The 16,566-nt window shown below is 39.6% G+C and overlaps 1 protein-coding gene across 3 annotated transcripts in view; it reads left to right on the top strand.

The window, feature by feature from the left end:
• The window catches only part of LOC135198441 (uncharacterized), a 211,625-nt gene that overhangs the window by 136,746 nt on the left and 58,313 nt on the right, over positions 1-16,566 (top strand). For all 3 annotated transcript variants that reach the window (XM_064225992.1, XM_064226011.1, XM_064226002.1), the window contains 2 exons: positions 4,358-7,921; positions 13,401-15,030. In XM_064225992.1, the coding sequence (XP_064082062.1) occupies positions 4,358-7,921; positions 13,401-15,030 (5,194 nt within the window). The remainder of the gene's footprint in view (positions 1-4,357; positions 7,922-13,400; positions 15,031-16,566) is intronic.

The raw sequence follows: 16,566 nt of genomic DNA on the forward strand, positions 1-16,566 counted from the left end.
GCCAGGTAAGTATGAACAAACTTTATTGTATCATAACAATATTATTTTTCAAAAATTCACCATAAATCAAAGTATTGTGCTAGAGACTTCCCGTTTGTTGCAAAATGAAAGCAATTGATTGAATATTACTAGACTGTAAGTGTTGTAGCTTACAATTGCAGTTTTCGACCATTTCGGTCGAGTTAAAGTTGACCGAAGGTCAAATTTTTTCTATTTATTGTTATTTATATGAAAATATTTCAAAATTGATAAAAGCTACAACCATGGGTTGTTTATTTGTTGTATTCTACATGAAATTGCGCACATTTTCATATATGAAACTTTATGTAACAGCTAATTTTAAACGTTGCAAACATTACGACAATCGGACGAAAAAATTTATGAATTTTTCGGAAGAGTTACTGTGCGGACGTAAGGAAAAAGTTTTTTTCTAAAATTCACCATAAATCTAATTTGTTGCAAAATGAAGGTAAATGATTGAGTATTACTAGAATGTAAGAGTTTTAGCTTAAAATTGCTGTTTTCGACCATTTCAGTCAAGTCAAAGTTGACCGAAGGTTGAAATTTTGGCACTTATCATTATTTATATGAAAATATTTCAAAACTGATCAAAGCTACAACCATGGGTTGTTTTATTGTTGTGTTCTACATGAAATTGCGCACATTTCCATATATAAAACTTTAGGTAACAGCTAATTTAAAATGGTACAAACATTACGACAATCGGACAAAAAAATTTATGATTTTTTCGGAAGAGTTACCGCGTGGACGTAAGGAAAAAGGTTTTTTCTAAAATTCACCATAAATCAAAATATTGTGCTAGAGACTTCTAATTTGTTGCAATATGAAGGTAAATGATTGAGTATTGATTGTAAGAGTTTTAGCTTAGAATTGCTGTTTTCGACCATTTCAGTCAAGTCGAAGTTGACCGAAGGTTGAAATTTTGGCACTTATCATTATTTATATAAAAATATTTCAAAACTGGTAAAAGCTACAACCATGGGCTGTTTTTGTTGTATTCTACATGAAAATGCGCACATTTCCATATATAAAACTTTAGGTAACAGCTAATTTAAAATGGTACAAACATTACGACAATCGGACAAAAAAATTTATGATTTTTTCGGAAGAGTTACCGTGTGGACGCAAGGAAAAAGTTTTTTTCATAAATTCACCATAAATCGAAATATTGTGCTAAAGACTTCCAATTTGTTGCAAAATGAAGGTAAATGATTGAATATTACTAGAATATAAGAGTTTTAGCTTACAATTGCGTTTTTCGACCATTTCGGTAGTCAAAGTTGACCGAAGGTTGAAATTTTGGCACTTATCATTATTTATATGAAAATATTTCAAAATGATAAAAGCTACAACCATGAGTTTTTTTGTTGTATTCTACATGAAATTGCGCACATTTTCTTATATAATACACCATGTAAAGGCTAATATAAAGTGGTGCAAAAATTATGTCAAAGTGACGAAATAATTTCTGAGATGTGTCACTGATACGTTTTAGTGCGAGAAGAAAGAAATTCGCGCTTGCACACCTGAGTAACGATAGTAAACAAAACAGCGCCTTGATCCGTGAGCTCCCAGCATCCCCCAAGGCGCGTGATTCAAAAGTGTTCGTCTAGTAGGTCTATAACTATTTTTCCGCGAATTTAAAAAAAATACTTTTATATCAACGTACCATACGTCCAATCAGCGTTAAAGGGTTAATAACGTGTCCATGTCCTCCTTTCGACAGGGTAGCTGGTAACTTCCTTCTTCGGTTCCCATTGGTTCCGCAGTTCGTAGCCTGTCTTAGAGGCACCCTTGGTGCATGCGGCACAAGTTGGTTTTCTCCACCGGCACAACGTCGGCATTAGGTGCTCAGGTGGTTACTCCGAGTGTGGCTTCTTCCTTGTTTCTCTCCTGCTTCTTTCTCAACCTTTTCCTGTGAATAGTTCCATTAATCCTTCAAGGTGTTCAATGTGGGTTCAGCCTTCTTTCTTGGGTTTCAGGGAGTACTTCCTCCCCTCACTTGATCAATGTAGGTTCAGCTCCAGACTTCCGTCCTAGTTACTATTGGTGTAACCGGCATTAGGACGATCGCGTTTTTCGACCATTGTAGTCTGCCAGATGTCATGTCATAGTCACTGGCTGGTGCGGGGTTTTCGCAGACGAGAGAGACTAGCTCAAGGTTATGTCATCGTCTTGGTTAGTGTACGTTCGAGTATGACTTGTTCAGGAATTTATCATCGTCTTATGTGGATGTTGTGAGAGTTGAGGGGTGTTTCTCAGTACCTGGACTGTTTGACAACCTCTTCACTTAGGTTTCAATGGGGTTCGCATAACAGACTAACATTTCGGCTGGCTGTACTATGTTCTTGTCAAGGAGAGGAGGCCTACTTCTTGTTAAATCATCTGCCTCAGGACTTTTCGGACATCCATAAGAGGGTTCTGTTGAGTGTGCCTCTTGCGCTTGGCAACGGTCTTTTAGAAACAAGATGTCTCCTCAATGGTCAATTTCGTGTTGTCGTCGTCATACTGTCTGGTTCGAGCTCAAAGTTTTCTTTTTTGTCACGTACTGAGGAACTTTTACCTCGTCCGGAAATCTTATTTAGTTTCCCCTAGGTGTATTTGGTTTCCCCTAGGTACCCACCTCGTTCCTTTTTTCCAAAGTGCAGTCAGTTTCTTCTTGCAACTGGTTCTTCATTGCTTTCAGAGCTTTCTATTTGGGGCTTTGTGTCCAAGGGCGCAAAGTATTGCGGATGGATACCCTTCAGCTTTCGGGAGGAATTTTCGGTCTGCAATCTTGTAGGCAGTTATTTGAGAGTCTGTGTGGATTTTTCACATTCTACCTTAGGGATTTTCAGGTTTCTTCAGAGAAAGGTTACACATTATCCTGTCGTTGCAGTAACCTAGTTTTATAGCTAGTTTAGGTAGTTAGTGATAGTATAAATGAACTCGATTGTTTCTGTTGATCAAGCTTAGACTGAGTGTATTGTTCCTTTAGGCCCTTAAGGTTAGGCAGATCCCGATGGTCATGTTGGAATAACTACAACTTCATCAGCACAAGTCATTTGCATCAGGGAGCAGTAGTGAGGTCCTGCAAACACAACTTTGCCTCCATACATGAAAGGCTAGCTAGCCACATGGGAGGTTCCTCCATACATGAGAGGCTAGATAGCCACATGGGAGGTTCACTGTTTCCCCTCCATACATGAGAGGCTAGATAGCCACATGGGAGGTTCATCGTTTCTCCTCCATACATGAGAGGTATAGAATACCACATGGGAGGTTCTTCAGACTCATGCGGTACCTTGGACTTGACACTGACGGTAAGGTACTTCCTCTGCAAGCATCTTCACCTACTGAGTTGGATGACCAGGTAAGGAGAATTGTTTTTACCTCCATGAATAAGAAGTATGGATTATCACATGGAACATACTTCGGACTCAGAAGGCACCTTAGACTCAACACTGACATTGAAGTACTTTCTTTGCAAACATACTCGCCTACTGAGTTAATTTGATGAGGATACATACATTTATACATGGTAGGTTGATTATGAGCTACCTGTGTATGCTCTGTGGACAGGTCGGGCTGAATTAGATTGATCCCACCTCCATTAAATTTTGTTAATCGGGCTAATTCAGGTGTTCAGGGAGTGTGTTGCAATATGAAATTTTCATAGTAAAACTAATATTGTAATACTCACCTGAACACCTGAATGATTCCCACCCTCCTTCCCACTTCAATTTGATAGTGAAAGATTCAATTGAGGGGACAAGCCTGTGGTGGCCGATATTTGCAGCAGTGTTGCCAACGGTAACATAGCTAACTCATTTGACTAGATTTTACGTGCAGCGTTGGTAATGATGACAGTTAAAATTACCCACTTTAGTGGGTAAATATGTAAGGATATAGTTCGGACTGGTCAGTGACCAGGGCTTATTCAGGTGTTCAGGTAAGTATTACAATATTAGTTTTACTATGAAAACTTCATTTTTATAATACATAGAATAAAAATTTTTATATACTTACTAAGTAGAGGGGGAAGTCTCTGATCATGTAATTCTTATGATCAGACCTGGAAAGTGAGCGGAATTTTTAGACTGCCATAGGTAGAAACTTTTAGCTATGTAATTACTTGGTTAGTATAATATATGCAAAGCTTTATTATAAAAATGTCATGCTTGGTTACTCCATATTTGAGACTATCTTAACTGAAACCTTGCCAATGCAGTAATTTTGTGTAACACTTCTTCATGAATGACATTTCTAAATGTAACTTTGATTTGATGTTTTATAGTATTGTTTGATTAATATAATATAAATTTGTGATTTAATTATTTACTCTTCTATTTGACAGGTGCACAAGATAATGCCAAGAAATCTGTAAAGGTAGATAATTATGGTAATCAAAAAGTTGCTGCTCAATCTGGAAGGTTTCTCACATCTTCTAGTGATGATAGTTTTATGGATGCATTGTTTCATGATGAAATGGCTCAGAAGATGATATCAGAAATGAAAATGTCTTGCATGGGAGCAACTTTTACTGAACAAACAAAGACCACTCCATGTGTAAAAACAGATCAAATATCAGAAAAGGTTGATCTGAATCAAGAAGAAAATGCTGACAACAAAATTATTGGCCATACTAGACAAACAGTGATAGAGGGTAATCTGACGCAGGGCACATGCAATGACATGGAAATGACCTTTGCAGTCAGCCAATGTGTTGGGTTGAATCCAGTTGATGGAAATGAAATGGTGAATGACCTGACTGAGAAAGTAAGTGCTAACATGGATATTACTTTCCCTGATAATCCAGTGGCAACATTGCACAAAAGTAAAATGACTGAAATGGAAAATCAACTCTATCAAAATCAAGAGGACCTTACTAAGAGGATAAAAACAGACATGGAAATGACCTGTGCAGCTGGTCAGATGAGTACTGTTTACAAAGGTGATGTGAAGTTGAACCGGGATTGTACACAGAGAATAACTGCTGATATGGAAATGACATGTACAACTCTTCAAACTTCAAGGCAGCATGAAAGGCTTATGTCTCAAAAGACTACTTTAAATCAAGAAGCCTCGACTCAGAGAATAACCACAGATATGGAAATAACTTGTCCTGCCAGCGAGATGGCTACTCACTCAAAATGTGTAGTAACTCAAAAGCAAAATGTAGATAAGAAAATGACATCCAACACAGGAGCAGTGAATCAAGAAATAACTCAGAAGTTAACTGCAGATATGGAAATGACATACCCGGCAATCCAAAGTGCTAATTGGCACGCACGTGACAGATCGCAAACAATGAATATAATAACTTTAACACGGGAAGATTTAACTCAGAAAGTAACTACAGATATGGAAATGACTCTTCCAGCTTCCCAAATGAACATCCAACCAAAAATTGTCATGAATAAAATACCTGATAGCGATGAGGTAACCTGTCACACAATAGTTTTGAATCGAGAGGACTTAACTCAGAAAGTAACTGTAGATATGGAAATGACTTGCCCACTTTCTCAAATGAACACCCAACCAAAAAATATCCCCTGTCTAAAGCCAAGGGATGATATGGAGATAACATGCTGCGCATTAACTGTAAATCGAGAGGACCTAACTCAGAAAGTAACTTCAGATATGGAAATGACTTATCCAGCCTCTTCAATACAGCCAAAAACTGTTATGAATAAGAAAATTGATAGAGATGAGGTAACCTGCCACACAATAGTATTGAATCGAGAGGACCTAACTCAGAAAGCAACTGCAGATATGGAAATGACTTGTCCAGTTTCTCAGATTAATACTCAACCAAAAAATGTCCTACATCAAAAGCCAAGTGAAGATATGGAGATAACATGCCACACAGTAACTGTGAATCGAGAGGACCTAACTCAGAAAGTAACTTCAGATATGGAAATGACTTATCCAGCCTCTTCAATACAGCCAAAAACTGTTATGAATAAGAAAATTGATAGAGATGAGGTAACCTGCCACACAATAGTTTTGAATCGAGAGGACCTAACTCAGAAAGCAACTGCAGATATGGGAATGACTTGTCCAGTTTCTCAGATTAATACTCAACCAAAAAATGTCCTACATCAAAAGCCAAGGGATGATATGGAGATAACATGCTGCGCATTAACTGTAAATCGAGAGGACCTAACTCAGAAAGTAACTTCAGATATGGAAATGACTTGTCCAGCCTCTTCAATACAGCCAAAAACTGTTATGAATAAAAAACTTGATAGAGATGAGGTAACCTGCCACACAATAGTTTTGAATCGAGAGGACCTAACTCAGAAAGTAACATCAGATATGGAAATGACTTGTCCAGTTTCTCGGATTAATACTCAACCAAAAAATGTCCTACATCAAAGGCCAAGCGAAGATATGGAGATAACATGCCACACAATAACTGTGAATCGAGAGGACCTAACTCAGAAAGTAACTTCAGATATGGAAATGACTTGTCCAGCCTCTTCAATACAGCCAAAAACTGTCATGAATAAAAAACCTCATAGAGATGAGGTAACCTGCCGCACAATAGTTTTGAATCGAGAGGACCTAACTCAAAAAGTAACATCAAATATGGAAATGACTTGTCCAGCCTCCTCAATGCAGTCAGAAACTGTCTTGAATAAAAAACCTGATAGAGATGAAGTAACCTGCAATCGAGAGGACCTAACTCAGAAAGTAACATCAGATATGGAAATAACTTGTCCAGTTTCTCAGATGAATACCCAACCAAAATATTTCCCCCATCAAAAACCATGTGATGATATGGAGATAACGTGCCATAAAGTGACTGTAAACCAAGAGGACCTAACTCAGAAAGTAACTTCAGATATGGAAATGACTTATCCAGCTGCTCAAATGAATACCCAGCCAAAATGTGTCATAAATCAAAAGCCAAGAGCAAACAAAGAGGTAACCTGCCACACAATATCTTTGAATCGAGAGGACGTAACCCAAAAATTAAATGCAGATATGGAAATGACTTGTCCAGTGTCTCAGATGAATACCCAACCAAAAAATTTCCCCCCTCAAAAGCCAAGTGAAACTGTGAATCAAGGGGACCTAACTCAGAAAGGAATTGCAGATATGGAAGGTACTTGTCCAAATATTCAAATGAATATCCAGCCACAAGTGGCCTGCCTCATAAAAACTGTGGCTCAGGATGACCTAACTCAAAAACTAAATGCAGATTTGGAATTCACTTGTCAAACAATTCAGACAGGTTCTCTAAATAGCAGTGGTATGACTCAGAAGATGAGTATGATAACTTTAAATAAAACGGACCAAACTGATAGAGTACCAGCTGATTTGCAAGTAACTTGCCCAAATGTTCTGAGTTGTACTTTGCTGAAAGGGAACACAACACAAAAACCAAATCTGTCAATGGAAATGACTTGTCCAGTTATTCAGACGAATGAACCTACTCGGCCTATCTCTAATGCTGGAATGACTTGTAATATATCTCAGATTAAGGAAAAACCAAACATGACTGAGCAAGAGGATCACAATAGGGATATCAGTATAAATAAAGAAATAACTTCAAGTAAGTTGCAAGAGGTGAGGCAAAGTGATTTGGTTCAGGGTGAAAATACAGAGAGATTATATCTGGGAAATAGGTTGCCAGAAGTACCTCAGCTTGACAAGATGTATTCTTCATCAGTTACACTAGATGGTTCCCAGGTTGCAGAACCAGTAAAGCCCAATAATGAAACATCATCAGCATTGATAAATGAAAAGATTACACCTAAAGGCAGTTTAGTTGTAGGAGCACAGGAAAATAATCTTTGTGTTGGATCTGACTCAGAGTCTATCAAGTTAACTGGAGAAGAAAGAGATATTGGTGAAAATTATGCCACTAATCTGGCTGAAGTTAGTGAAAGTATGCATCACAGTATCACAGGTAAGTTATGTAATGTGTTGTATAATATGGTTTTTATCAGTAATACTATAAGTAATATTTAGTAAAGCTTTATATATAGTTTTCCAATTTGTACCTGATTCTTAGGACACATTTTTACTTTTCTGTGTAATTTATAAATAGTTATTACTAATAAATAAGGTTTGGAGAAAAATTGACCATAGATTTGTTATTACATGGATTCCCAAGTGTGCGTAAAAAGTACAAATAATCCTCTTGTAAAAGAATTTCAAAATAGCATTTCCCAGTTTCAGTCACATTTTTTCCTTGAGTAAGCCTGGGAAGTTAATTAACCAAGCATCTTAGAGGCCAAAGATTATATTATCTTTGCTAGATAGTAATCAGTACTATATATGACCCCTGAATGAAGTGTATAGATTACACTACATAGTCAAAGTAGCAAATAAACAAAAGTATCATAAAAAAACAGTTGTTCATACTCTAACAAACCCTCAGTCTTAACAATAGGATAATTTTTAGCGCCTAGCTGGATCCGGTTAAAAAGCAGATGAAAACAAGGAATCTTGTGATATCTGGCAATGCATACGTAGATCAGGTGAAGAGTGGTCAAACACCGATCATCTACACTAGTCTTTTCTTAACCCCCTGGGCGAGAGAGTTTTCTTTTTTCTCCTCTATTGGCCTTTTCCCTGTTCATTGCCTGTTTCATTTCCCTTAGTGTGTGTGTGTGTGTGTGTGTTTTTACCTGGTATTATGGCTTCTTCTGCTCCTTCTTGGCGTCAGCGTATGTGCCCCGGAGTTCCTGGGTTCCCATGTTCTCGTTTTTTTGCTTCGTCAGAGACAGACCCTCACATCACATGCAGTAGGTGTCGTTCAAATTTTTGTACAATTACGAATCCTTGTACGGAATGCCGGGCCTGGCCTTTGGAGCAGTGGAGGAAGTTTTATGGTAAGAGGGAATATCAGAGAGTCTTCACTCCTACTTGGGAGGGCTTTGCTCCTATTCCTGATGTTTCGTCTTCCGCAGTAGTCAACCCCCATAGTAGCGTTGTCCCTGCATCTCCTTCCTTTTCTTCCATTGAATCATCGATGGAAGTATCGGGGAGGTTGCCAGGGTATTTTTTGTAATGTAGCCCCCTCTTCCTCGGGAGCTTTTTCGGTTCCCGAGAAGGGTGAGGTTTTTTCATCATTCTCTTCTCTTCCAGAGTCGGAGGCGTCCAAAATGGCGGCGGCTTAGAAGACACTTGGGCTAGGGGGTACCCCGTCCTTGGGGGGGTTGCTAGTGTATTTTGTGGAGGCTCGCACCCCCCCTTCCTGGTCCAGCCAGGCCATCCCCCCTCCTCCTGGCCTCATCTCCGCGGGTGGGAGCAGTCGGCCATCTTGTATTGCTCCGCCGGTGTCTGCCGTCGCTTTGTATCGGAGTGACGCTGCGGCGTCAGCCCCGTTGATGACGTCACAGGGTCCATCTTTGTGTATTCCTCCGCCAGTGGCATCTCTTTCCCTCTCGCACAGAGGGGAAGCCGTGACGTCACCACCGCTTTTGACGTCACTCTCATCGATGACGTATCTCCCAGTCGCCTCCTCCAATCCGCCTCACTAAGCCGCGACGTCATCATTGCTGCCCAGTTCGCAACATCTCCCTTCCTTGTCTTCAGATCCTTCTCTGGCACATCAGTCTGAGGTCATATGCCAGGCAGTGCTTCAGAGGCTGGACTCTGTATTGGATGTAAAGTTGGCTGCCTTATCGGTTGGGAGGACTGGTAGGAAACACGTTGCTTCGCCCCCGGCTTCCGAGAAGAGTGCGCATAAGAAGCTAGTGCTGTCTTCCTCTCCCTCTTCCCCCTCTACGCCTCGTCGGCGTATTAAGCGTTGGAAGGCTAAGGACTTTGCCCTTCCTTCGCCGTCAAGGAAGGAACAGCGTGGACATGTTCCTGAGTGTGCTGTGGTTTCGGGCGGTGTTCGTGATTTGTGTTCTGCAGGGATTGCTTCACCGCCTGGCTTCTCTTCTTCCCACCTTCTTCTGGCTATACTCTTTTTCTTCACAGTTGTTTGAACGTCTTGATTCCACCATGTTTCTTTTTCCTGTTGCTACTTACACTTGTCCTCCCACACACCTCTGCTACTGCTGGTACTACATACAATCTCTTTTATATCAACCCATATCTCCTCTGGTGAGTCTGACATTCCACTTACATATCTCTCTCCTCAGACTACTACGCTTCCCATCAAAGGAAAAATACATGGAGGACCTGCAAAGGACTCTTCTCCTAGCTTAAGAATTGGATCTCTTAATCAATTATCAGAAGTCACAATGATGTCCAACACAATCGATTCTCTATTTGGGAATGGAGATTGATACTCTGACTTTTCGGGCTTTTCCATCCCTTAAAAGGATCCAAGCCTGTCTTCTGAAAGTAAGGAACTTCATCTTTCGCCCGTTTTGCCCAGCCAACACGTGGATGAGTCTGCTTGGCACACTCTTGTCCATCGAAAAGTTCATGCCTTTAGGCAGACTTCATACAAGAGTCCAGCAATTTTTCCTAAAGGCCAGCTGGCAAAGGAAAATATCCCAGATTCCTTCATTTTCCGTTTCACTCCTGAGATCAAAGAAGACCTTTGGTGGTGGCTTGCAGGAGAGAGGTTTTTGGTAGGGTAGTCACTGAAACTGATGAGCCCTGAACTGATGTTATACTTGGACTCGTCAGATCTGGGTTGGGGCTCTTTTAAACAACGTGGAAGTTTTGGGGATGTAGTCTCCACAGGAGAAGAGACTTCACTTCAGTGTAAAAGAGCTGAAGGTGATATATATGGCCCTTCAACATTTTGTGACATAGACTTATGACAAGACAGTCATAGTCAGTGTGGACAACGTGACTGCATTGGCACATATCAAGAATCAGGGAGGAACTTAGTCTTTCTCTGTATTTAACAATCAAGAACCTTCTCTGGGCGCAAACCAGCTGGGGACCAGACTCTTAACTCACTTAATTCAGAACAAGCGCAACATTCTAGTGGACAAGTTAAGTTGCTACAACAAGTTTTACCATCAGAATGGACACTGAATCCACAGGTGTGCACTGACCTGTGGAAAAGGTGGGGAAAGCTGTTGGTAGACCTGTTTGCAACGTCAAGGAACCATCGCCTCCCAGTCTATTGCTCTCCGATACCGGACCCTCAGGCATGGGCGATGGACGCAATGCTCCAGGACTGGTTGGACCTCAACACCTATGCCTTTCCTCCGTTCGGTATGGTGAGAGAAGTCCTGTCCAAGTTCATGTCCCACCACAACATGTCCATGATCCGTGACTCGGGTAGCCCTGTTTTGGCCACGGCGAGATTGGTTCCCGGACCTTCCCAGCCTTTTGTTAGACTCCCCCAAACTTCTACCTCAGAAAAGAAGTCTTCTAAAGCAGCCACACTCTCATCGATTTCAGACTGTCAGGGAACTTGTCAAAGTGAAGGGCTTTTCAAGAAGAGCCGCAGAATTGATTGCTAAGTGCAGACATTAATCCTCTACTAATGTCTACCTGGCGAAGTGGGCAGTCTTTCATTCCTGGTGTTGACGACACGTCATATCATCTTCTAAGACCTTTGTAGCACAGATTGCTGATTTCTTATTGTACCTTAGTTCCTCTCAAAATTTAGGTACATCCACCATAAGACAATGTAGATCAATGCTAAACTCGGGTTTTAGGTATTGAGGTTTAGACTTGCCTTCTAATCGGGACATAAGTAATTTGATAAAGTCCTGGGACACTTCCAAGCAAGAGAAAGCCATACCTGTTGCTTGGAATCTGGATGTTGTGTTCAAATGGCTCTATGACCCTCCATTCAAGCCCCTTCATTCCTCTCATGGATTTAACCAGGAATTTATTATTTTTGATCGCTCTATCTACAATGAAGAGGATCAGCAAATTACATGCCCTCAGTAAGATGATTGGTTTTTCGCAAGGGGATGCAGTCTGCTCATTGACACAAAACTCCTCTCAACCCCTGGCCTTGTTCTTTTATGATCAAGAATTTGGTTGATACCCTGGGACCAACAGACCAAGAGAGAGTTCTTTGCCTAGTTAGAGCACTTAAGTGTTACCTGGATAGAACCAAGGGGATCAGAGGACCCTCTCAGAATTTGTGGTGTGCTCTGAGGAACCCTTTACATCCGTTATCTAAGAATGGCTTGGCCTTCTTTCTAAAGAGCATTATTAATGAGTCCAGCGCGAAGATTCAAGAGGGCGATCTCCGAGCTTTTAGTGTTAAAGCTCGATGACATTAGGGCAGTCCTTCAATCAACTTACTGGAAGTCCAAATCAGTGTTTGCCTCCCATTATTTTTGCAGTGTGGAGACAGTATATAATAACTGCAGTATATTGGATCCTTGGCTGGCATGGTCTTGGGTGACGAAGGATAAGGAGTAACTTTTCTAGTTACCTATCTCTTCACCATGTTTTAGGACATTGAGTTTTGTGAAGCCTGGTGATACTATGTACCAGGAGTACCCACCAGTCATTGGTTTTTATGGTTGGTGTTTTTGGTGTGGTAACGATTATTTCTGGTTGTATTATGTTTATTATGCCTAGGGCAAGGGCATTTGGTTTTTCGGTCATACTTTGTCAGCCTTCGGAGTACTCCTCGGCTGCAAGGTTTCCCACTGAGGTGAAGGCATCCCAAGTTGAGATGAGTGCCAACCAGAAGTAGTAGTATTTTCCTGTCGCAGCTCTCTCATCAGGTAAGGTTACAACAAGCATTTTACTAATGCAAGCTACATTTGTATTTCAAATTCATCTCCTTACTGAATGTTGTTGAGTAGAACATGTCCATGTATCCCACCTCCTGTCAATGTGGGATTCAGTTATGTAGTTACTTGGTAAGTAACTTATATAAAAGTGACTTTTTTATATATAAAATAATATTTCATATGTATATACTCACCAAGTAACTACTACATGATCAAAGGCCCCTCTCCCTCCCCCCCCTCACCTCCCCTTTCATGGACATGAAGCACAAATGAATTGGCTTCCCAGATGTGGGCGGGACGAATTACCTACACCAAAACAAAGCTTGCTTCCACGAATGTTCAATTTTTGAACTACCGATAGAGTAGAAACTTATATGGTAAGTATATATAAAACCAATTTTTTTATTAAACAATTGTCATATTATCTTCCTAAATTGAGTATTCTTCCTCTTCTTGTATACAGTACTAATCTGGCCTCACTTTTACCTAAGACTCTGTTGTTCTTGTTAATTGCTAGCATATTATGACAATATATTCATAATCTACTTCAGAATCTACTTGATGTTTTTCATGGGGTGAAGATATTAGCTGAACACACTTTCACCCCAACAGAGCTAGGGGAATTGTAAGCAATATATAATAGTACCACTTGCATTATTCCTGAACCTGTAAATCTTCCCTAAATTGAATGTATACTGTTTTCTTAACTAAGTATTAAATCAAAGGTTTTGAAAGCTATTTACACTAATTCTGCATTTGTTACAGGATCTTCTAAGACAGTTGGTGAAAAAGCAAGGGATTGTTTTAAGAGCAATACATCTCCTGCCAGTGAGATATTGGACTTGTTAAGCAGAAATGAAGTCCCTCGAAGAAAGAGTTTGTGTTTTGGATTATCAGATTCTTTAGGTTTTGTTGGTCCTGTAAATAATAAAAGAAGTATGAACCCTGTAGCACAAGAAAAGGGACAGATCAATGTTTCTAGAAGAAAATCTGTCCTTGTTGTGTCACCCAGTGAAGTGAATAAAACCTCTAATTTATCCAGTCCAATGTTCCAGTCATTTTTTGGTGACAATCAAGATTCTAACTGGGATGCTGATGTTCTGTCAGAGGATAACGATGTAGGGCAAAACATATGCAAGAAAAATTCTCAGGAAGCATCTCCAAATTCAAATAATAAAAGATCACATGATATAGATGATGAAGATGAACATTCGTCTAAGAGGATGTCCTGTGCTAGTAGTCCAGGACTTCATCCCAATTCTATAAATACTAGGAATTGTCAAGAAGGAAATAATCTTTCTCATTCCTCACCATGTATTGAAAGAGATGTAAATCCTCTTTCAATATCTTTACCAGTTGAAGAGGATGAATTGTTTTTACATATTTCTAACACAAATCCATTATCTCATTTAAGTGTAGAAGACAAAACTGCACTTGATTCTATTGTGGACACACCAGATTTGGTCATTTCATCATCTGTCATAAATGATGATCATCTGCAATCTGGTATACTGCCTGCCAAGAACTCTCTTTCATTACAAGGATCCCCTGTTTTGATGGGAAGTATTCCAAGCAGAAAAGATAAATATAATTTAGATGATGCAAGCAAATCAGATGCTGAAAATTCTTCTCAGTCAGAAGAGGGACTGGAAGATATTCAAATGGAGTTTGAAAACTCTAATGACCATAGTTTTAGTCATTCTCCACTTGCCAAGTTGGAGTGTCAGTCAACCAGTGCTCCATCAGCAAATCAGAGTCTGTTTGATATAGTAGCAGCTGATGCCCTTAGTTCAGTGAAAAGCTTGTTAACTTCATTTAAAAAGAGAATGTCAGATACTCATGAAGGCCGCATGTCCTCTAGAAATCTAACAATAGATAGTGAATCCTCTATTGTTGAAAGGGAGCAAGAAAGTAGTACCCCTGCATGTTTAAATAGCCTGCAACTAAGTCCAAGTTGTAACATATCCAGTTGTTCTCAACAACCCCCTGGTGATGAAGGTGATGAGATGATTTCAAGTTTTATGGTTAAGGATAAGGCGCAAAATTCTCATTCATTAATGGTCACTGAAAATCCAGAGGAAAGTTCCAGTGGTCAAGCTGTAATGAACATTTCTTCAAACAGTATACCAGACCATGCTCAGCCGCTGATATTGGAACCCACAGACTCAAGCAAAGATCACAGAGCCATTGTAGATATGAATCCACCATCAGCTATTCGGCCATCGGCAGAAGAGGCAAAGAAAAATAATCAGACACTTTTACAAGGGGATCAGAAAGGGTGTCTAGAGGAAAACCTAAATTTTGAACTGGTGCCCAAAAGGTCTGATGAATGCAAATGTTGCCACATATGTCATAATTCAGAATTGGAGGGAGACTTATTTTTACCAGCTTCAAGGTTAGTTCCTCTGTTCATTTTGGTTATAAAATTCCATTATCTTATCTTGATGCATGTTGACAAAAATGTGTGAATTTAGTTATAAACACTATAGATAATGGGTCTGATCTTTAATCATTAGATACTTTACAATGCATGTGCAAAGTGCCCTTGATCTAAATAAGGATGTAGGTAATATGTTGTTCCAAAGTAAGTTTGTTTTTGTATTATACATTATGGTGATATATAGGTTTATTGTATTCCCTGGTGTCAGTTTTTTTTTTTTTTTTTTTTTTTTTTTTTTTTTTTTTTTTTTTTTTTTTTTTTTTTTTTTTTTTTTTTTTTTTTTTTCATGAGGTAAGTATTGAAAATTTTCCATGCATCATAAGGGCCAAAGGTTATTTTTTACATAGCCCAGAGAAAGGTTGACTTTGCAAGACAGCAATCAGAATTCTTGTATATGACCTTTGAATGAAGTGCTTAAATTATACACAGTTGAATTAGTAATGAAATAAAAGTGTCATAAAATCATAAAATATACATATTCATAAATATATGTGGTAGATAAATTAAGAGATCAGTAGTAGCATAAATGTTACTATATATCAGTACCACAGTATGAATATGCAAGTATTTCCACTCCTCTCAAGAAACACTTGACTTAAATGAGCATTATTAGCTGACAAAATCAAAATACAGGCAGTCCCCGGTGTTATGGCCTCTGAGAGAGGTCCGCTTCAGGTTCGATATGAAATAAATAAAAAAAAAAATATTTTAACACCAACAGTTGAAACTGGGGATACGAATATAGAAAGAAACACTAACACAACAAAGGTTTATTTACAAGCTTACTAACATAGATAAATGCAGAATGGTATCTCCTATTTACATAAAAAGGCAAATTCTTACACTGCATGAACTGGGGGAACAGTGAGGTAATTCAAATACTTGCTGCGTAGTTTAGCGACTCGAAGCGATGGCTTCACAAAAGGAAAGCGGTGATTGCAGACGTCCTCTTGACTCCGTATTGCAAAAAATAAAGTCTACTCTTGATACTTGAAAGTCAGAAACTCCCCAAAACCTCTAGCAGGACATATTCTTTGAAGTCTGCTCAACGTTGGGATAACTTGGTCGTCCACTCCTGAAGACGATTAGACCAGTATCCAACCAACTCTGGAGCAACTTTTCTTCTGATCCTTCGTTGGTTCCTTTTTTCTCTTATCTCTCTCGAATGATCTCAGCTGCTGCTGATCTCTCACTGATAATCTGATCTGTGGCTCTTACTGAGGATATCTCTCTGTGACTAACTGGTGATCTCTCTAACGATCTCTGCTTCGTCCGTCATATTTATACGGCATCCTGGGGGCGTAGCCTACGGCGAATGTCACTGGCTCCTGAGATTACTAGAACTTCTTAAAAGACTCTCGACGGAATATTGCATCATATTTCGCTGCGTTTCTCCCAACACTTAGGCGCGTGTTGCGCTCCACAACACCCCCAACGATTCCAGAACAGGCGCCTCCAACACTGGTGTAAAAGCCTCCTTGTTGCAGAACT

This window comes from Macrobrachium nipponense, chromosome 23 (genome assembly GCF_015104395.2).
Source record: "Macrobrachium nipponense isolate FS-2020 chromosome 23, ASM1510439v2, whole genome shotgun sequence".
Lineage (NCBI taxonomy): Eukaryota > Metazoa > Arthropoda > Malacostraca > Decapoda > Palaemonidae > Macrobrachium > Macrobrachium nipponense.